At 60.7% G+C, this 22,282-nt stretch overlaps 1 protein-coding gene across 5 annotated transcripts in view; it reads right to left on the bottom strand.

Annotated features, from left to right (window-relative positions):
* ELAVL3 (ELAV like RNA binding protein 3) overlaps positions 1 to 9,658 on the bottom strand; it is a 42,383-nt gene extending 32,725 nt beyond the window's left edge. For 3 of the 5 annotated variants that reach the window (XM_050925038.1, XM_050925039.1, XM_050925037.1), the window contains exon 1: positions 9,229 to 9,583. In XM_050925038.1, coding sequence (XP_050780995.1) covers positions 9,229 to 9,297 — 69 coding nt within the window. In that variant the 5' untranslated portion in view covers positions 9,298 to 9,583. Of the gene's footprint in view, positions 1 to 4,445; positions 4,512 to 9,228; positions 9,584 to 9,641 lie in introns of those variants that run through there. The other 2 variants (XM_050925036.1, XM_050925041.1) reach the window with 2 other exon arrangements.
* Positions 9,659 to 22,282: the final 12,624 nt, after the last annotated feature.

Raw genomic sequence — 22,282 nt, 5'->3', positions numbered from 1 at the left:
TTCTCTGTCCAGACAAGGTTGTTGCCCACGAGGGGCTCCCCAACCCCCCCTCCCTCTGTGACACCTCCCTTTCCACCCCCCACCCCCACTCTTCAATCCTTCCAGGGGGGGTTATAAGGGACAGCGAATGCCTGGGCCCGAAGGCGCCTCAGCATCGCTACAAGGTCAAAATGGCTTTTGTCGCTCTGGAAAAGTGTCTCTTGGTTGGGGGAGGGGCTCTTAAACCAACCTTGAATTCAAACTGGGGGGGGGGGAGAGGGGGGGTTACGATGATCTTAACGCGCACGAGGCTGAGGGAACGGCGCCAGCAGGAGGCCTTGTGCGCCGAGCCCCCCCCCCCCCGGGCCTACACCCTCGCTGGCTCGGCAGCATCTTCAAAGAAAAGGGGGGGGTTCAGTTCAGAGACACGTTGAAATGAGCGAGGGAGAACGTGGGGGGGGGAACTCGAGCGGGGGACACGGCTGGGTCAGAACATTATCTGGGTTGGATGGTTTAGACACAACAAATCCTGGGCCTGGCCCAGGCCTGGCCTAGACCCGCTGACCCTTCTCATCCTGTGGGTCTCGGGGGTCACCTGCAAGTCTGCGGGGTGGGGGAGGGGTGCAGTATAGAGATCTGGGGGGGCAAAGCAAGTGGGGCCAGCCTGGTTCCATAGCACGTGAGACCCCTGGTGTGGAGAGGGGGGGCTGAAACAATCTACAATTAAACTTGGGGTGGGGCGATGTTATACTAGGTAGACAGAGGCCTGGCTTGCAGAGCCAGCCACACAATTACAAACACACGAAATGGGTGGGGGTGTTAAAATCTACGATTCAGCCGGGGGGGCGGGCATGGTTTTTTAAGAGGCTCTTAAATTAGCCGGCAAGCCAGAGGCTGGAGAATTGAGATCCCAGGCCCTGCGCCTGGCACTGCCAGCCCGCGCGTGGGGGGCACAGGAGAGCGGCTGGGTTTTAAATGAGCTAGCGAGGGAGAGACACTGGGTTGGAAAAAAACAGGATTTACAATTTGCAAATGCAAAACCTGAGTGGGGGGGGCTTGTCTGTGACCGAGCCCCCCATCCCCCCCAAGCCAGCCCGCTGTCAGTTCCTATTGTTCAGAGCCGGGCTGGCGTTTCTCCTTCTGCAGAGTCGGAGATGGCAAGGGGTGGGGGGGAGCTGCTGTCTCAGCACCCAGAGAAAGGCAGTTCTGCAGGAGCGGCTCTCCAGTCATGCACAAAAATGTATCGCGCTCTGAAGGATTGTGTGTCTCGCCCTGCGCATCTCCACAGTGCCCAGCACCTGGCACGATGGGGGGGCCTGATCTCGGGGGCGGTTCTGGGCAGCGCCCAGCACGATGGGTGACCCATCTCGGGTGGGGTCTGGGCAGCACCTAGCACAATGGGGGGCCCATCTCGGGTTGGGTCTGGGCAGTGCCCGGCACAATGGGGGACCCATCTTGGGGGGGGGGGTCTGGGCAGCACCCGGCACGATGGGGGGCCCATCTCAGGTGGGGTCTGGGCAGCACCCAGCACAATGGGGAGCCCATCTCGGGTGGGGTCTGGGCAGCACCTGGCACGATGGGGGGCCCATCTCGGGTGGGGTGTGAGCAGTGCCTGGCCTGATGGGGCCTGATCTTGATTCTGGAGGGGTCTCAGGCATTAGTGTAATAGTGGTGCAAACATGCGGTTATAGCCATGTATCTAGATCTATACACACACATACACACACCCCTATCAGCACACATACACTGACACACACACACACACCTATCAATATACACACCTACACACACACACCTATCAGCACACATACAGTGACACACACACACCTATCAATATACACACCTACACACACACACCTATCAGCACACATACACTGACACACACACCTATCAATACACATTGACACACACACACCTATCAGCACACATACACTGACACACACACCTATCAATACACACTGACACACACACCCCTATCAGCACACATACACTGACACACACACACACACCTATCAATACACACACACACACACACACCTATCAATACACACTGACACACACACCCCTATCAGCACACATACACTGACACACACACACACCTATCAATACACCCATACACACACACACACACACACACACACACTCATCTATCAGCGCACATACAATGACACACACACTCACACCTATCAATACACACCTACACACACACAATCAGCACACATACACTGACACACATTCACACACACCTATCAATACACACACACCTATGCACACACACCCATATCAGCACACATACACTGACACACACACACACCTATCAATACACACATACACACACACACACCTATCAGCACACATACAGTGACACACACACACACACACACCTATCAATACACACACACACACCTATCAGCACACATACAGTGACACACACACACACACCTATCAATACACACACCTACACACACACACCTATCAGCACGCATACACTGACACACACACACATTCACACCTATCAATACACACACCTACACACACAAACCTATCAGCACACATACACTGAGACACACTCACACACACATATCAATACACACACACCTACGCACACACACACCCATATCAGCACACATACACTGACACACACACACACCTATCAATACACCCATACACACACACACACACACACACACACACATATCTATCAGCGCAATACAATGACACACACACTCACACCTATCAATACACACCTACACACACACAATCAGCACACATACACTGACACACATTCACACACACCTATCAATACACACACACTTATGCACACACACCCATATCAGCACACATACACTGACACACATCTATCAGTGCACACTCAAACTCACTCTTACACACAGATATACACCCAATCAGCACACATACACACACACCTATCAGCACACATACACACTCATACACACACCTATCAATACACACACACATACACACATACACACCACCTATCATCACACGCACACACTCACACACACATATCAATACACACACACCTACGCACACACACACTGACACACACCTATCAGCACACACTCAAACTCACTCATACACACAGATATACACCCCATCAGCACAAACACATACACACACACTCACACACACACCTATCAGCACAAGCACACACTCACACACACATACCACCTATCAGCACACACTCACTCACACACAGATACACACCCCTATCAGCACACACACAAAGAGTACAATATACATGTATGCAGCCATACCTAGAGAGCCACACACCCAGTACATCCCACAGCCGTGTGTGTGTCGATACACACATCTCGCTCGCTACCACCCCACACACACACGCACCCCAGTGTATTTCACACACACGCAGTCTATGAGATCTCGCCATCCCCAGACACATTCCCACCAGGGCAAATTTTATATCAGTCCCGCCCTAGCTCCTGTCTCGCACCCACAGAACATCCCTGACCCATGGACCAGCCGCTCACCGACACACGAAATATTCCTACAGATGCATAGACAGCATATCGCACATCTCCAGATCCCCCCCATTACCCCCCCGGCACACCGAGCCCACCCCCCCGCGTACCGCCACCGAGCCCCCCAGCACACCGAGCCCCCCCCCGCATACCGCCACTGAACCCCCCCGCGTACCGCCACCGAGCCCCCCAGCACACCGAGCCCCCCCCCGCATACCGCCACTGAGCCCCCCCCCGCGTACCGCCACCGAGCCCCCCAGCACACCGAGCCCCCCCCGCATACCGCCACTGAGCGCCCCCCGCGTACCGCCACCGAGCCCCCCAGCACACCGAGCCCACCCCCCCGCGTACCGCCACCGAGCCCCCCAGCACACCGAGCCCCCCCCGCATACCGCCACTGAGCCCCCCCCGCGTACCGCCACCGAGCCCCCCAGCACACCGAGCCCACCCCCCGCATACCGCCACCGAGCCCCCCAGCACACCGAGCCCCCCTCCCGCATACCGCCACTGAGCCCCCCCCCCGCGTACCGCCACCGAACCCCCCTGGCGTACCTAGGGCCCCCAGGCGTACCGAGCCCCCTCCCTGGCCTACCGCCACCGAGCCTCGCCCGGCGTACCGAGACCCCCCCTCCGGCACCCCGGCACCGACACCCCCCCGGCTCTTTGCGGCTCCCTGGCTGTCTCCATGCTGAGCCCTGTTCTCCTCCCCCGCCATGCCCTGGCTAGCCCCACAGCTCTGCCCCACGCGCGCTATGGGGCCAGAGCGCTGTAGATCTGGGGCATCGCCCCCCATCCTGGCATCTTTACATCCACATTTCATCCCGCTCCGCACCCCACCCCCTGACACCCAACTGAGGACCGGGCTGCCAGCTCCAGTGCGGAGGGGGGGATTTATACCGTACACCCCCCAATAGACGCGTACCCCAATATCAGCCAAGCCCCCTCCCAGCCCCCCCAGATACCTACGGTGACCATTCTTCCAGCGCCGCGGGCTCCCCCGCTGCAGGGCCGGGCGGCCGTGGGGCTGCGCTCTCCAGCCGCCGGCCCGCACCCCCCAGCCCCCTGCCCCGGGTGGGGTCGGATCAGCGCCGAGGACTGGAGGCGGGGGGAGTGGGAATCCGATTTTCCTGGAGGACCGATTGAAAAGCCAAATTCCCGGGCGAGGATCGGGGCTGGATGTGTGTAGGTCCAGCTGCGGGGTGGGGGGGAGAGATCGGGGGGGCTGAGCGGGGGGAGAGCTGAGCAGTGGGGGGAGCTGAAAAATGGAGGAGCTGATTAGTGGGGGGGGGCTGAGCAGTGGGGGGCTGAACGGGGGAGTCCTCTTGTTCTCGGCCTCTCTGGGAAGAAAGGAAGGCGAGAGAGGACGGGGGGGCGCAGGGATGGACAGAGACCCGGGCCGGGGAGCAGGGAAGGGCAGCGGAGGAATTGGCAAAGCAGAAGTCAAAGCGAACAATGAAATGGACAGAAGGAGCCGAGTCTTGGCCCGGGGCGAGGAGAGAACTGGGGGGGGGGGGGCAGGGGGGTGATAAACGAAAAGGAGGAAGAAAAAAAAAAGAACAGAACGAGAAAAGGAGGGAAAAGGAGGAGCCGCTGCGGCAGCCTTGCGCTAGCTGGTCCTTTAAATGTCCTTGGTTATTTAAACCCGGGGTTTATTACCGGGGGAGGGGGGCGGGGTTTTTTCGAGGGGGGCGGGTTTTTCCTCCCCCCCTCCAATATGCAAAAAAAACAAAGGAACCTCTGCAGCTCCCCCACCCCCTTCGCGCGATGTCTGAGTCTGGCTGCCCCGCGTGCCCCCCCCCTGCACTCGTCCCGGCCCCCCAGCGACGGGACCCGGCTCATTGGCTGGGACCAGCGGCAAAGAGTTCTCGCTTGGTTAATATCCCCCCCCATAGCACACGCAACCGCGCCCCCGCATGGCACCCCACACACAGACACACGGATAGCACACACCCCAGAGCGCCCCCCCAGGGGTAGCACAGGCAGCCCTGCCCCCCCGATGGCACACACAGCCCCCCCGGTAGTACACGTAGCCCCCATCCCATGGCACACACAGCCCCCCCATAGCACACAGCCCAGAGCACCCGCCCCCAGGGGTAGCACAAGCAGCCCCACCCACCAATGGCACACACAGCCCCCCCCGCCCCCGACAGCACACACCCCAGAGCGCCTCCCACGCAGGGGTAGCACACGCAGCCCCACCCCCCAATGGCACACAGAGCCCCCCCCCCCCATAGCACACACCCCAGAGCGCCTCCCCTGAGGGGTAGCACACTCAGCCCCGCCCTTCCGATGGAACACACAGCCCCCTCCCCGATAGCACACACCCCAGAGCGCCTCTCCCCCAGGGGTAGCACACGCAGCCCCCCCTCCCATGGCACACACAGCCCCGCCCCCCGATAGCACACAACCCAGAGCGCCTCCCCCCGAGGAGTAGCACACGCAGCCCCGCCCCTCCGATGGAACCCACAGCCCCCCCCGTAGCACACGCAGCCCCGCCTCCCCGATGGAACACACAGCCCCCCCCCATAGCACACACGCCAGAGCGCCTCCCCCCTAGGGGTAGCACACGGAGCCCCTCCCCCCCGATAGCACACGTAGCCCCCACCCCATGGCACATCCATCCCTCCCAAGCAGCCCCCACCCAGCTCGGCACACGTCTCCCCATACTGCCCTCCCAGCTCCCCCCAGCATTCACTCGGACCCCATCCTACCTCTGTACCGCCCCCCTTCCCCCGCCCCTCCCCGTTCGGTGACCAGCCCCCAAAGTGCACAGACGCCTGGGGAGGGGGACCCCTCAGCTCCAGGGAGGGGGGAAGGGAAGAGAGGATGTTTCAGATACAAGCCAGAGAGAGAGAGAGATCGGGAGATATATATAGAGAGATATAAATAGCTAGAGATGGATAGATATAGATCTAGAGAGAAGGAGATTAGATAGATAGATAGATAGATAGATAGATAGATAGATAGATAGAAGGGGTGGATGGAGATAGATAGATAGATAGAGCAGGTGGATGGGGATAGATAGAGGGGGTGTGTAGGGACAGATAGATAGATAGAGGGGGTGGATGGGGATAGATAGATAGATAGATAGATAGATAGATAGAGGGGGTGTGTAGGGACAGATAGATAGAGGGGGTGGATGGGGATAGATAGAGGGGGTGTGTAGGGACAGATAGATAGATAGAGGGGGTGGATGGGGATAGATAGATAGAGGGGGAGTGTGGGGACAGATAGATAGATAGAGGGGGTGGATGGGGATAGATAGATAGAGGGGGTGGATGGGGACAGATAGATAGATAGAGGGGGTGGATGGGGATAGATAGATAGATAGATAGATAGATAGATAGATAGATAGATAGATAGATAGATAGAGGGGGTGGATGGGGATAGATAGATGGGTGGGGGGCAGCCATGGTGTGTGAAAGAACCAGGTCTAGACAGAGAATCTCTCTTTCATGTCAGGCCATTGAGTCTCCCGGTGTCTGGGCCAGGGGCCACAACCCGAGGGAAAGGGAGTTACAGGAACTGCTGGGGGAATCCTGCAGAGTCTACTCCACCAGCCAGCTTAACCCCCATTCCGTGGGGCAGAGAAACTGAGGCACAAAGAGGACTTGCCCAAAGGTCACCCAGCAAGGCACTGGCAGAGCTGGGGACAGAACCCAGGAGTCCTGGCTCCCAGTCCCTCCCCAGCTCTACCCACTAGACCCCATGCCTCCTGGAGCTAGGCACAGAACCCAAGAGTCCTGGTTTCCCAGTCTTTGCTCGGCGCAGCCTTCACTCCAGTTTAGACGTTAGCTCTGAAAGTTGCCAGTTTCACTCTGTCTCCGCTTTGCCCCCCTGGCATCACCCAGTTCCTGAGCCACTGAAATGCTGGGGAATGACTGCGGCTAATCCAGGGGCCCCGTTGTGCTGGGCCAAGTAAGGGACAGTCCAGGCTGGATGGGCCCAATGGGGAGGGATGCACGCAGGCTGCATCCAGCACTGAGGTTGGTGGAGCGATGTTGCCCCTAGTCTGGCCCCACAGGAAGGTTGGATAAAAGAACAACTACTGCTGCCAGCAAAGGGAGATTCATTCTAAGTTAAGCAACAGAACCCTGAGGGGAGAGAGGAGCTGCAGAGGAGCCGGGGTGGAGGGCACCCACCCATGGCCATCCAAAGAGCCTGCAGGCCCTGAATGGCAGCACCAGCCCAGGATGGAATCAGAGCAGCTCAGCTGTGTGTCATAGTGCCTATATTGCTGGTGTCAAATGGGGAGTCTCCAATGGTTCAGGCAGGTGAGGCAGGGAGGTCCAGAGTTCAGGCTGGAGTTATCAATAGGACACAGACTGCAGTGTGGGAAAGGGAAGCTGTCACCGTGTCATTATCCCCAGGGGATGACTGAAGGATGGGGACTGACAAGGCGGACCCTGGAAACTGGATCCTCTATGCATCCCATATCCAATTCACCACTCCCCTAGATCTGGATTGGCAGTTGCACCTCCTAGAGATGAAAGGCCCCATATCCAATTCCCTGAGACAGCCAGTCCTCACTCTCTGGGGCTGCATCAGAGCCAGGACTCCTGGGTTACCCAGCTCTGGGAGGGGAGTGGGGTCTAGTGGTTAGAACAGGGTGGGTTGGGAGCCAGGACTCCTGGGTTTTATTCCTGGCTCTGCCACCAACTCCCTGTGTGACCTTGACAAGTCACTTCCTCCTCCCATGCCTCAGTTTCCCCATCTGTAGCATGAGGCGAACGATACATCCAGGCAGATGTTTGTGAGCTGCCCAGATACTATGGTGCTGGAGGCCAGTGCCAGAGAGATAACTGCAGTGAAAGTCACTTTGTCCCAGGTTTGACATGCTCACCACTCCTTGCCTCCAGTGAAAAGCTGCCCTGGCCTAAAGCCACATTCTGCAGGTCACACGGTGCTCTAGAAAGGGAGGCATGTATTATCCCCATTTCACGGCAGGGGAAACTGAGGCACCAAGCCGGGCAGGGACATGCCTGTGGCCCCTTACTGAGCTGGGGCAGAACCCAGAAGGCTGAGCTCCTAATCTCCCCCTGTTCTAACCTCTAAAGAAAGAGAACCCAGGAGTCCTGGCTCCCAGCACCTCTTGCTCTAACCACTAGACCCCACTCCTCTCCCAGAGCTGGGGATAGAACCCAGGAGTCCTGACTCCCAGCCCCTTCCTGCTCTAACCCACCAGGCCACACTCCTCTCCCAGAGCTACTAATAGAACCCAGGAGTCCTGACTCCCAGCCCACCTCCCACAACCCCCGTCCCTGACCCCTACCCTTGTTTCACAGCACAATCAGGGGATACACATTGGCCTCAAACTGGGCGCCTCCTTCCCCCTCTAGCCCCGTCTCTTTCTCTCCCCTTCCCTGGCGGGATCCTGGCCTGCCCACCCTGTCTATAGGGAAATCAGTGCAATGTCATGCTCCAGCAGCAGCAGCGCGACGCAGGGAGAAAAGCCCTCCTGCTGCCTGCTAGATTTCCGAACCGAGCATCGCCAGACCTGCCACCACCTTAGCTAGAGACACACACACCCCCGCGTGCAGCCGCAGGGAGGGCGTGCGGCAGCCACTTCAGACTCAGCTCCGCCATCCCCCGGCTCTCATCCGGCCCCGTTTCCATCGAAACCCACCAATTTGGGGGGCAGGAGGAGGAGGTGGCGGTGGGAGCGGGAAGGGTGGGGGGGGGCTGTTTGCTAATAACCGAGGAGAGAGGATTGGTTTCGGTTAAGCTGAGACGGTGCCTTGTTCCCTACCTCATTTGCGCTCAGCAGGTATCTTTCTGCGTCTTGCGGGCATCTGCTCCTTTTGAATAACGTCGCCATTGCTGATGGAAGGAGTGAGAGAGGAGAGAAAATTAGTCCCAGGGGAAAGGAAGAAAGAGACACACACGCATAGCTAGGTAACGGGTTGTTAGCCGCGGCTGGTGATTTATAGCCCAGTCGGCCTGCGATTTTCCACCCAGGAGCCAGAAGCAGAAAAGGAATCTCGCCACGCTGAAGAACCGAAACTGACCAACGCCCCCTTGACGCGCACACGCGGCTCCCTTCCCGTCAGGTTCTTCGCAGAGAGAAAGGAGCGGATATTTGGATGATGCCGTGCAAAGGGACGGGCCGATGGGGGACAGGCCGGGAGCTGGCTGCCGGAGAACCTGGCCCGCGGCACGTACTGTCAGCCGCGGGTATCGAGGAAGATGCTGCTACGTCCTGCCACCTGTCCACATGCTAATGGGAAGCTGCATCTAGTGGTTAGAGCAGAGAGAGGAGGGGGATAGGACTCCTGGGTTCTGTCCCAGCTCTGGGAGAGGCCTGAGGCCTAGTGCAATGGTTTTCAACCTTTATTCATTCGCAGACCCCTAACAAATTTTGAATGGAGGTGCGGCCCCCTTTGGAAATCTTAGCCATAGTCTGCAGACCCCCAGGCGTCCGCGGCCCACAGGTTGAAACCCCCTTGCCTAGTGGTTAGAGCACACAGTAGCGGTTTGTACAAGGAGACCTCACCCTGCGCTGAAACGCAGACACCTCTGGGGTGAGGTGGGGCAGCTGTTTATACCCAGCGCTGAGACGTGTGTAACAGGCCCTGGTAGGGGAGCAGAAAGGGCTGGGGGATGGGATGGGATGACTTTGGGGCTCTTCCCCGGAGGCCAATATCCCCTGTGCTCTCCCCAGCCACGCAGGGCCCTTCCCTGCTCCCTCTGCAGCTGGGCTGGGGCATCGTCCCGCCTGGATCGCTCATCGCTGCCCCACCATGGAAATCAGGACATTGTGGCAGGGACAATGACGGGGAGCAAAAGCCTCCCAGCTGCGCTCTTCTGACCACCCCCCCTCGGCCCCCCGTGACACCTGCCAGCCTGCCTCCTCCCCCGCCCTCAGCCCATACATTGTTCCCTCCATGTAGCCTCCCACTCCCCAGTGTTCTCAGCTCGCTCCTCACAAGCGCCCCAGACACTGGCGCACCACAGAAAAGTTTCCCGGGAGCACCAGTGTTTGCAGGATCCTGGCCTCCTGCTTTGATGGGCTCGGGATGCCCCTGTGTCTCCCCAGAGCCGGGGGGGCGTCACACCCACAGGGGGCACTCTCTGCACCCCCACAGCCCCAGCCCCCCTCCCAGCTCAGAGCAGGAAAAGAGGCTAGTCAGTTGCCTGGGTTTCAGGTTAGTTTCATGGGGGTCTCTGCCAAGGCTGGGGGCTGGGTGCCCACAGAGGCTGCCCCAGGGAGGAGGAGGGTGAACTCACTCACCCTATTTCTGAACCTGGGGTGGTACCTGACCATGAGGGCACCTGGAAAGCGGCAGCTCGATCCGTCACATCGGTGGGAGGCTAGGGGGTGATTCGGCCTACAGGGCACATGGGTGGGAATCAGGACTCCTGGGTTCTGTTCCGGGCTCTGAGTGGAAAGTGGGCTTAGGGGGTTACAGCGGGGGAGAGGGGCTGGGCGTCAGGACTCCTGGGTTCTAACCCAGCTCCAGGAGGGGAGCAGGGCATAATGGGTTATAACAGGGGAAGGCCGGGAGTCAGGACTCCTGGGTTCTATTTCTGGTTCTAGGCTGTGAGTGGTGTCTAGTGGGGAGAGCAGATTGGGGGTGGGACTCAGGACTCCTGGGTCCTGTTCCAGCTCTGGGTGGAGAGTGGGCTCTCGGAATTAGAGGGGGGGGCTAGGAGCCAGGACTCCTGGGTTCCACTCCCAGCTCCAGGAGGAGATTGGGGCTACACTGGATCGCACTGCCAGTCTAGCCTCGTATCATGCCCATAGCGCTGACCCAGATCTCACTAGTCAGCCCGTCTAGCCCAGGACCCGCATACCACACAGAACCGGCCCAGCAGAGCTCTCTGGGGCAGGCCCAGCCTTGCTCAGAGTTTGGCTGCACGCTGGATGGAGGGTGAAGCAAAACCAGCCATCGCCAGGTCAGGAGGTGAGAGACAGGGTTGTCCCCCGAGCCATGGGGACCGGCTGCATCCATCCACACAGGAGCCATGGGCCAGGCAGGGGTGCGAGTCGTGCGCTGGCAGCTAAGGGGACCTAGTGCACAGAGACTCCTAGTGACACATACATGGCCTCTCGCTCACAAGGCCCGTGCACTCACGCTGGCCATGGCACTCCTGCTGCTGCAGAGATCCTCCAGTGCGGGTCCTGGCTGGCTCAGGGGGGAGTAGCGGCTCCGAGACCCCCAGCGACGTCTCTGCTAAATACCCTTCAGTTTCTCTGGCACTGAATTGTGTTACAGGAGAAAAACAACTGGACTGAGGATCTACCCACCTTGTTACTGAGTGCCCTGCCCTAACCACTAGACCCCACTCCCCTCCCAGGGGCAGGGAGATAACCCAGGAGTCCTGGCTCCCAGCTCCCAGCCCCCCAGTCCCAACCACTAGACCCCACTCCCATCCCAGGGAGAGAACCCAGGCGTCCTGACTCCCAGCCCCCAGCCCCCCAGTCCCAACCACTAGACCCCACTCCCCTCCCAGGGGCAGGGAGATAACCCAGGAGTCCTGACTCCCAGCCCCCAGCCCCCCAGTCCCAACCACTAGACCCCACTCCCATCCCAGGGAGAGAACCCAGGCGTCCTGACTCCCAGGCCCCAGCCCCCCAGTCCCAACCACTAGACCCCACTCCCCTCCCAGGGCCAGGGAGAAAACCCAGGCGTCCTGATTCCCAGCCCCCATCCCCCCAGTCCCAACCACTAGACCTCACTCCCCTCCCAGGGCCAGGGTAGGGAGAGAACCCAGGAGTCCGGAGACAGCCAAGGTGGCTCCTTAGCAATTCCTGAGACCAGACCCAATTCAGCACCACAGACAGCTCCAGGGAGCCGCCCCTGTCCGCGGTCCCAAGGCGGGGCCCAGCGGCGCTGAAAGGGCCGAGCGTGCGGAGCAAACCCGAACCGCGCTCGGCTCGTCCCCGCGCTAGCAAAGCGCTCGCTGGGGACCACTGCAGTGAGGTGAGACAGGGCCAATGGGAAAGAACCCAGGAGTCCTGGCTCCCAGCCCCCCGCCCCCGCCACTCTAACCACTAGTCTCCCCTCTCCTCCCAGAGCTGGAGAAAGAACCCAGGAGTTCTGGCTCCCAGTCCCCCGCCCCCACTCTAACCACTAGTCCCCCCTCCCCTCCCAGAGCTGGGGAAAGAACCCAGGAGTTCTGGCTCCCAGTCCCCCGCCCCCACTCTAACCACTAGTCCCCCCTCCCCTCCCAGAGCTGGAGAAAGAACCCAGGAGTTCTGGCTCCCAGCCCCCCGCCCCCGCCACTCTAACCACTAGTCCCCCCTCCCCTCCCAGAGCTGGAGAAAGAACCCAGGAGTTCTGGCTCCCAATCCCCCGCCCCCACTCTAACCACTAGTCCCCCCTCCCCTCCCAGAGCTGGGGAAAGAACCCAGGAGTCCTGGCTCCCAGTCCCCTGCCCCCACTCTAACCACTAGTCCCCACTCCCCTTCCAGAGCTGGGGAAAGAACCCGGGAGTCCTGGCTCCCAGCCCCCACTCGGCTCTCCAAGGGGGCTGGACTCTCCAGAGCTTCAGCTGCAATATCCCCAGTGACCTCAGATGACCTTTGAATAGAGGTCAGTAGGGGGGGCAGTTTGGCCTCTCGACCCGCCAGGGTCCACGAAGGGTCAGCTCCCCCTCATGGGGAACAACAGCTAGCGGCAGGGGGGGTAACCCCTCCCCCGGCACTCTCCCTGCCATGAATAGACCCCCTGGGGCAGGGGAGGGGAGCAGACCCCAGGCCGCATCCCCAGCCCCCACCACAGAGTGATTCCTGCCTGGGAGGGGAATGGTGTCTGGTGGTTAGAGCAGGGGTGCTGGGAGCCAGGACTCCTGGGTTCTCTCACTCGACCTGGGAGGGAAGCAGGGTCTGGTGGTTAGAGCAGGAGGGGCTGGGAGCCAGGACTCCTGGGTTCTCTTCCTGGATCTGGAAGGGGAGTGAGGTCTGGTGGTTAGAGCAAGGGGGGCTGGGAGCCAGGACTCCTGGGTTCTCTCCCTGGATCTGGAGGGGAGTGGGGTCTGGTGGTTAGAGCAGGGGGGGCTGGGAGCCAGAACTCCTGGATTCTCTCCCTGGATCTGGAGGGGAGTGGGGTCTGGTGCTTAGAGCAGGGTGGGGGGTTGAAACTGATCTCCCCCTTTCCTCTCTGCCAAGCCCAGTCCCCGCTCTCCTGCCCCCAGGAGCAGAGGTGGGGAGCAGGGACCATATGCCACCAATTAGCCAGTGATCCCACAGCTACCACCATCCTGGCAGGGGGAGAGGATGTGATAAGGAGGCCGAGCCCATGTCCCATGGGAGGAAGGTGCCTGCCAGATGCAGGATCTCACCCTGGGCTGGCAGCGCCCAGCCCACGTGCTGTGACTGGCCGGAGGAGAGGGGTCCCAAAGGGACTCTCATTTCAGGGCCAGGGAGCCAGATGGCCGGAGATGGGGGAGTGGATTGGATTAGAGGGGGAGGAGGCCCCCTATGGCAGCAAGGGGAAAGGGAGGGAGGGGGCAGAAACACCAGTATAGGGATGAGAAAGATGGGGGCCCCCCACTGCAAAGCAACCCCCCATCCTACAGCCTCCCCACGGCAAACCACCACCCCAAAACTCAGTCTTAATCCCCCAAATATAACACAGAACCCATCCCCCTACTTGACCCCCCCACACACCACTAAATCAAACCTCCCCACCCCTACTCACGGAGTCCTTCCTCCCCCCTTGTAGGGGCTCTGGGAGTCCCACCCAGGCCTTCCCCTCTGAGGGCCCCCCTATGTCACGAGTTTGCTGGGCCTCAGCCTGTTTCCCAGGGGTCCATGTTACAGAAATGCCCACATGGGGGCACTGGGGTGAGCGCCCCCTAGTGAGCCCCCTGAAGCACAGGGGCCCTGGCACCATCTCTGTACAGAGGCCAGGAGCTCTCAGCCCCTACCAGCCTCACCCCCCTACATCGAGGCCACCCCCTGGTGCCTCCGAAGGCTGGTGGTTAAGGCCCTGGACTGGGGCTCCGGAGAGCTGGGGTCGGTCCCTAGCTGTTCCACTGACCCCTCTGCCTGACCATGGGCGAGGCCCTGCACCTCTGGGACTCAGTTTCCCCACCCTGCCTTTGTCTGCTGAGGCGGAAAGGCCTTCAGGACTGGGACAGTCGCTGTGTGTCTGGGCAGCAGCTGGCACAAGGGGGACCCTGATCTCGCTTGGGGTCTGTGCAGCAGATGGCACAAGGGGGAGGGGTTGTGATTGTGGTTAGGGTCTGGGCAGTGCCTGGCATGAGGGGGGCTCTGACCTTGATGGGGGTCGGTGCAGCGCCCGGCACAAGGGGCGGGGCGCAATCTCAGGTGCCTGCTACCACAGTCGTCATATTAAGTCTGGAAAAATCTGCTCTGTGGGTCCCCACAAGCCACAGCGCTGCGTCACATCCCAGCCCTGCTCCCAGGGAGCCTTGGCCCCGGCCTGGGGATGGGGAGGAGACGCACTCCCCGTTCGGCTTTGTCAGCAGATCTGGCCTTCGGCAGCGATGTCTCTCGCGGCGCGCCCAGGCCTGGCTGCCACGGGAGCTCTGCTGCCAATAGCCGGGGCGGGGGGAGACGGACAGAGCCATGAGGTGGGTTATCCTGGTTGGGGGGTGAAGCAGCTTTGCAGGGGGCTGGAGCATTGGCCTGACGGGGATACGGCTTTTGCAGGAGGTTGCAGTATCTTGCTGGAGGGGGGATGCAGCCGCTCAGGGCGAGAGGCTGCCAGGAGACGCAGGCTGGTTGCACGGGGAGGTGGCATTAAGAGGCAGGGCGGGAGGGTGGCAGGTGACGGTGACGCCGCAGGGGCGCAGCGCATGGGGATGCGGTGCTGGACAGGAGGATGCACTGAGCTGCAGCTGCTGCAGATCTGCAGCAGAGCAGGGGCAGGGGGCTGGGGGGAGGCACGAGCTGGTCACATGGAGGGGGGGCAACGATGTGGCAGAGCCAGATTGGCAACAAAGCAGGGGCTAGCCCGGGGTGGGGGTACAGATTCACAACAGCACAGGGCCAGAGGATGAAAGGAGCTGGTCCATGGAGGCCTCTGATTTCAGGCCCCTGGTACAGCCCCACAGGGGGCAGCTGTTGACTGGGGGGCCATGGACAGACACCCATGACCCCTGCTCCTGCCTCAGGCCAGCCCTACGAGTGCCCAGAATTAGGGTAACGCCGGCCCTGTGTCTTGTGCATTTCATTCCTTGCATTTTGCTTGTGGCTTTCCCAGTTCTGGGGGGAGGGGGGAATGGGGCCCCAGAGTCCCGACTCCCAGCTCCCCCCCCAATACACACATACTCTAACCACTACACCCCACTCCCCCCAGAAGCTACATCCTTCTCCAGAGTTTTCCCCACTCAAGCCAGTCACCTTGAGGGGAGCGACTGATCCATTCAGGACCCCCTGGGCTGGAATCTGGCTCCACTAGCCTGGAGGGAGGTCCGGGGGGGGGCTCCAGGGGACCGGGTCCAGCTCTCACTCCGTGGGCAGCGTTCACACGGCGCAGGCCGGTGTCCCTGAGAGCTTCTGACAGCCCGGGCCCCAGCATGGATGTCGCAGGTTTAAAATAGCCACTCTGCCTGGGGTGGCGGCGTCTGTGCGCCGGTCTGGCGAGAGCCTGCTGGGGGTGGGCAATGGGGTCAGGCAGCCCGGGGCCAGCCCCACATAGGGGTGTCCCGGGCAGCCTCACCCCCCACGCCAGGGCCATCTGTGACATCTGCCTGTGGTTTCACTGGCACCAGCTCCTCAGCAGCCAGAGCCGTCAGCCAAGCTTCCACGGGCCCTGTCTCTCTCTCCCTGCAGGTGACACTTGCCCCCTTGATGCTGAGATGCAGCCACCTCTGGGACGGGGCATGGGGGCTGTTTATACAGGGATCCCTCCCCCAGTCTTAAGATGCAGCCGCCTCTGGGGTGGGATGCAGGGGCTGGTTACCAGCCACACAGCAACACAACAGAACCATTTAGGACAGGAAGTTGCGTTAGGACTCCTGGGTTCTACCCCCAACTCTGGCAAGGGTGGAGGTCTAGTGGTTAGAGCTGGGAGGGTGGGGTGGGGCTGGGAGCGAGGATTTCTGGCTTCTATTCCCAGCTCCACCACTGACTCGCTAAGTCCCTTCTCTGCTTTGTGCCTCAGTTTCCCCTCTCTCTGTCTCCTGGGGGGGGCGTGTGCCCGTGCTGTGGGGGGTGGCCCTGGGGAGATGGCTGAGGAGAGGCGATATCTCTGTGGCGGGTACAAGAAAGCCCCTGGGTGCTCGCTGCCCGTCCACCCTGCCCATCACCGCAGCCTCGGGGCTGTCCCCAAGCTCAGGAAACAGCTGCAGCTACTCCCCTGCCCCAGCATTAACCTCCCGCACACCCGGCTCCTTTGTGCCTAATTGCAATGCAGGGGGGGGGTCACAGCCCATCCCCCCAGCATGCTGGGTGGGCAGGGAGCCAGCAGCGCCCCCCCCCCCAGGCCTGGGGTCAAGGGTCACTGGCAGAGTGCACCAGTTGGTCTAACTTCCGCCCTGAGATCCCCCCCATTACACTGATTAAAGGGGGGGCTGGGCTGCTCCATCCCTCCCCCCACTTTCCTCCTCCCCATCTGCTGCCCTCCATTGCCTCAGCTTCTGGGAGGTGGGGAGGGGGCTGGAAAGCAGGAGGAGCTGGTCTCTAGGGAGGGATTGCCAGAGTAGGTGCTGGGTACCAGGCCAGAGGGGCCCAGGGGTCTGATCTAGGGGGGCAGGGGGATACCGGGCCACAGGGGCCCAGGGTCTGATCTAGGGGGGCAGGGGGATACCGGGCCAGAGGGGCCCAGGGGTCTGATCGGGGGGGTGGGGGGATACCAGGCTGGAGGGGCCCAGGGATCTGAGCCCATGCGGCAATATCTGTGTTAAGCTCATAACAGCGGGATTGTGGGTCTGGGGGTATATTTGTCTGTGTGTGTTGCTGTACTGGTGTGGATGTGTTGCTCTGTGTGTGTCACTCTGTGTGTGTATTTGTGTGAGTGTGTATCTCTGTGCGTATTTGTGTGGGTGTGTATCTCCATTTGTGTTGCTCTGTTTGTGCCACTCTGTGTGTGTATTTGTGTGAGTGTGTATCTCTGTGCGTATTTGTGTGGCTGTGTATCTCCATGTGTGTTGCTCTGTGTGTGTCACTCTGTGTGTGTCCCTCTGTGTGTCACTGTGTGTGTTTGTGTCGCTCAGTGTCTATTGGTCTGTGTGTGTCACTCTGTGTGTGTATTTGTGTGGCTGTGTATCTGCATGTGTGTCGCTCTGTGTGTGTTGCTGTATTTGTGTGGGTGTGTATCTCTGTGTGTATTTGTATGGGTGTGTATCTGCATGTGAGTTGCTCTGTGTGTGTATTTGTGTGGGCGTGTATCTCCATGTGTGTTGCTCTGTGTGTGTATTTGTGTGGGTGTGTATCTCTGTGTGTGTATTTGTATAGTGCGTATCTGCATGTGTGTTGCTCTGTGTGTGTCACTGTGTGTCTGTGTCACTCTGTGTGTCGCTCTGTGTGTCTGTCACTCTGTGTGTTGCTGTGTCTGTGTGTTGCTCTGTGTCTGTGTGTCGTTCTGTGTGCGTCGCTCTGTGTGTCACTCTGTGTGTTGCTGTGTGTCTGTGTGTCATTCTGTGTGTCTGTGTCACTGTGTGTCGCTGTGTGTCTGTGTCGCTCTGTGTGTTGCTGTGTGTCTGTGTGTTGCTGTGTGTCTGTGTGTCTGTGTGTCGTTCTGTGTGTCTGTGTGTCTGTGTGTTGCTGTGTGTCTGTGTGTCGTTCTGTGTGTCTGTGTCACTGTGTGTTGCTGTGTGTCTGTGTGTTGCGGTGTCTGTGTGTCGCTGTGTGTCTGTGTGTCGCTCTGTGTGTGTCGTTCTGTGTGTCTGTGTCACTGTGTGTTGCTGTGTGTCTGTGTCGCTCTATGTGTTGCTGTGTGTCTGTGTGTTGCTGTGTGTCTGTGTGTCTGTGTGTTGCTGTGTGTCTGTGCCTCGCGCCGTGCGCGGCCCGTCTCCAGCAGCCCTAAGCCGGGAGCCCGGTTGGCCGGACTAGCTGCGCTGCGCTGAGCCGGGATTTGGGCGCATTGGGACGGGCCTGGGCTGACCCGGGCGAGGCGGGGAGAGAATCAGGACGGGGGTCGTGGGAGCCGAGCCCTCTGCCTTTACCAGGATCAGAGGCAATTTATTGCAGGGGGGCCTGGCTGCCTTTGCCCCCCCACCCCCTTCTAGCTCGCCCCACTGCAGCCCCATGGCTGGGGGAGGGGTAATGCCGTCCCATTTGTGACATCACCCCTGGGAGCAATCCCTACTCACCCCAACCCCCCACTCCATGCCCCACACCCAACTCCCTCCCCCCAGTGCACTGACCCTAATGGGGGAGCGATGGGGCCCTGTGCCAAGCACGTTGGGGGTGGAGGGGCTGAGACATCTGGGAGGGGGAAGGGAAGAGAACCCAGCAGGGATGGGGAAGGGGGGCATCAGAGGGAGGCAGCGCTGGGGGACGGGGAGCTCCCTGCACCCACAAAGTCTCCCCGCCAGCTGCAACCCATATGAAAAGGCCTTAAATATCTCCACCCCCCAGCTCCCAGCCCCCTGCCCCCCGCCCAGGGATGCTTTGCCCCCCATTAGCCATAGCAGAAGCTGTGGTTTCACCAGGGGGGAATGAGCCCCCCCAATTCAGCCCTTTGCATGAGGGAGGCTGGGGTAGGGGGACGGTGTCACCCTATTGCACAGAGGGGGAAACAGAGGCACAGACCGGGGGGCAGAGAGTGCTAATCAATGCCATCAGTGCCCCCTGCCATATGGCACAGGGGGCTCTCCCCAGCAAGAGGAGGAGGGGCCGGCAAGTGGGCACCGTCTCCCCAGCCCCGTGCGGGCGGCGCACACCTGGCCTGCCCGCCCTCATCTCCACTTCAAGGAGCCAATTTCCAGCCACTCCAGAATCGCACAATGAGCTGAATGGGGCTCTCGGGCTGGTGCTGCCAGGCAGGGCCGCGGGAGGGGGACTCAGGTCAAGGGGGCTGAAGTGGCACTCGAGGGTGGCTGGCACCGCTGAGAGCCGGGGGGGAGAGGGGAGCCAGCGGCAGGGGAGGGGAGAAACGGAGGACGGGCCCCTGTCTCGTTCCCCATCCCGCCCCGCCAAGCCAGCCAAAACTCGCCCCAGGCCCAGGCAGTTTTACCCCAGGTCACAAGCGCTAGAAAAATTGCAAGCAGCCGCATCTGGAACTGGACTCTGGAGTGGCACAAAGTTAGAGGGAGTGAGGCAGGGGGTCAGCAGGGGGCGCTCTCCCCCAGCAGGCAGTGCTGACCCCAATGCCCCAGGGGGCGCTGTGCCGCAAGAAGCAGGGTGGGGGGCTCAGCAGGGGGCGCTCTCCCCTGGCAGGCAGGGCTGTCCTCATGGGGCACTAGGGGGCACTGGGGTGCAGGGAGCAGGGTGGGGGCGGTCTCCCCCGGCAGGCAGGGCTGGCGCCAGGGGGCACTAGGGGGCGCTGTGCTGCAGGGAGCAGAGCAGGGACTCAGCAGGGGGCGCTCTCCCCTGGCAGGCAGGGCTGGCACTAGGGGGCGCTGGGCTGCAGGGAGCAGGGTGGGGGCTCAGCAGGGGGCGCTCTAATCTGGCAGGCAGGGCTGGCCCCAGGGGGTGCTGTGCTGCAGGGAGCAAGGGAGGGGCTCAGCAGGAGGTGCTCTCCCCTGGCAGGCAGTGCTAGCAGGCACTAGGGGGCGCTGGGCTGTAGGGAGCAGGGCAGGGGGTCAGCAGGGGGCGCTCTCCTCTGGCAGGCAGGGCTGGCCCCAGGGGGCGCTGGGCTGCAGGGAGAGAGTGGGGGCTCAGCAGGGGGCACTCTCCTCTGGCAGGCAGGGCTGGCTCCAGGGGGCACTAGGGGGCACTGGGGTGCAGGGAGCAGGGTGGGGGCTCAGCTGGGGGCGCTCTCCCCCGGCAGGCAGGGCTGGCGCCAGAGGGCACTAGGGGGCGCTGTGCTGCAGGGAGCAGAGCAGGGACTAAGCAGGGGGCGTTCTACCCTGGCAGACAGGGCTGGCCCCAGGGGGTGTTGGGCTGCAGGGAGAGGGTGGGGGCTCAGCAGGGGGCGCTCTCATCTGGCAGGCAGGGCTGGCGCCAGGGGGCACTAGGGGGCGCTGTGCTGCAGGGAGCAGAGCAGGGACTCAGCAGGGGGCGCTCTCCCCTGGCAGGCAGGGCTGGCACTAGGGGGCGCTGGGCTGCAGGGAGCAGGGTGGGGGCTCAGCAGGGGGCGCTCTAATCTGGCAGGCAGGGCTGGCCCCAGGGGGCGCTGGGCTGCAGGGAGAGAGTGGGGGCTCAGCAGGGGGCGCTCTCCCCCGGCAGGCAGGGCTGGCGCCAGAGGGCACTAGGGGGCGCTGTGCTGCAGGGAGCAGAGCAGGGACTAAGCAGGGGGCTTTCTACCCTGGCAGGCAGGGCTGGCCCCAGGGGGTGCTGGGCTGCAGGGAGAGGGTGGGGGCTCAGCAGGGGGCGCTCTCATCTGGCAGGCAGTGCTAGGAGGCGCTGAGCTGCAGGGAGTGGGGCCGGCTGGGGTGGTTCCAGACTCTTCCAGCTGCGACCATCAAGGCTGTGCCAGGCCGAGGGTGTCCAGATGTTAGGAACTTTGTCTTGTCTACACAACTATCCCCCCTGTGACGTTATGAGTGTGATATAATATTTCACTGAAAGGTGACAGGGCCAGAAAGACTTAATCAACTCACAGACTGACCCAACTCATGGGTGAACCTTAAGGGCTGGTTAGGAAGATCTGTAAATGAACAGAGCTTTGAAATGCAGTCGGCATTGCTAGAGAGAGATGGGGAGGTGTTTGCTCAGGGCTTGGGATATCAGCGAACAAGCCTTGTCTAGTGCTATAGCTTTAACTCAAAGATCAAAAAGGAATATTAACATTTGTGATGATACTTGAGGGAAATAGTATTATTGTCTCTGTGTCTCTCTGAAGGTTGTGGCAACCTGTATCTGAACTGTTTAATGGATAAATGACCCTGCGCTAATTGCCAGGATGTTTGGGAGAAGGAGAGTTCAGCCGATTGTTTTCTCAGGCCAAAGGGCTGCTGGAAATGTGTAAGAACCCCGGGACGGGATCCTTCTGCATCTCAGATCTGCTTTGGGTTGGTTGGTAAATCTAAGTATTGGAAGATCCACCAGCGTTTGGGGTTTGCCTGCCCCGTTTTGTTTGCAGCTCACCCTGATTGAGTGACCTCAGCTGGCTCCCACGGGCAGCACCATCACACCCCCTCCCTCCCCCACAACAAAAAAAAGTGTCCCAATTTTTCACACTTGCTAGCTGGTCACCCTAGCCAGTCCCCGTGTCATGGCAGGGACCTGGGCTCCTCTGGGCACCCCCAGAGCTGGAGCAGCCTGGCCTGGGCTCCCCACCACAGCCAGGACCCGTTCAACACTGGCAGCAGCTAATGGCCTGGTCCCTGCATCACTAGCTGGGCTGAGCACAGGGGTCCCATGGGCCCCGGCTGCCCCACCTGCAATGGGCAGCTGGGACCTAGAGAAGCAGAGCTAGGACTGTGGGCGGAGCCAGTTTCGAGTGGGGGAGGGGAGTTGGGATTGAGTGAGAAATGGGCACAAATTCCCCCAGCTTTCAAGGGGGCTCAGGTACCACCTAGGCAGACACCCCCCTCAATGTGCCCCAGGGACCCCTGTGGGGTGAGGGGAGCTCATTCAGCCCTCACCTCGCTGCAATGTTTGTGCAGCAGGTGCCTGTCCCCTCAGAACAGGCTGAGAACCCCCCAACTCATCTCACCCCTGGACAAAAAGGCCATGAAGGACCCCGGTCCTTGGCCAGCTGCGTTCAAACCAGGCTCCATAGGGGAAAGGCCCAAGGTCCCATTCCCGACCCCCCCAAGCCAGCCTGTCCCCCCCGGGGCTG

The sequence above is a fragment of the Gopherus flavomarginatus genome, chromosome 16, assembly GCF_025201925.1.
Source record: "Gopherus flavomarginatus isolate rGopFla2 chromosome 16, rGopFla2.mat.asm, whole genome shotgun sequence".
NCBI classification, from domain to species: Eukaryota; Metazoa; Chordata; order Testudines; family Testudinidae; genus Gopherus; species Gopherus flavomarginatus.
Note: the sequence above shows the minus strand (reverse complement) of the source record. Positions and strands in the feature narration are given on the sequence as shown.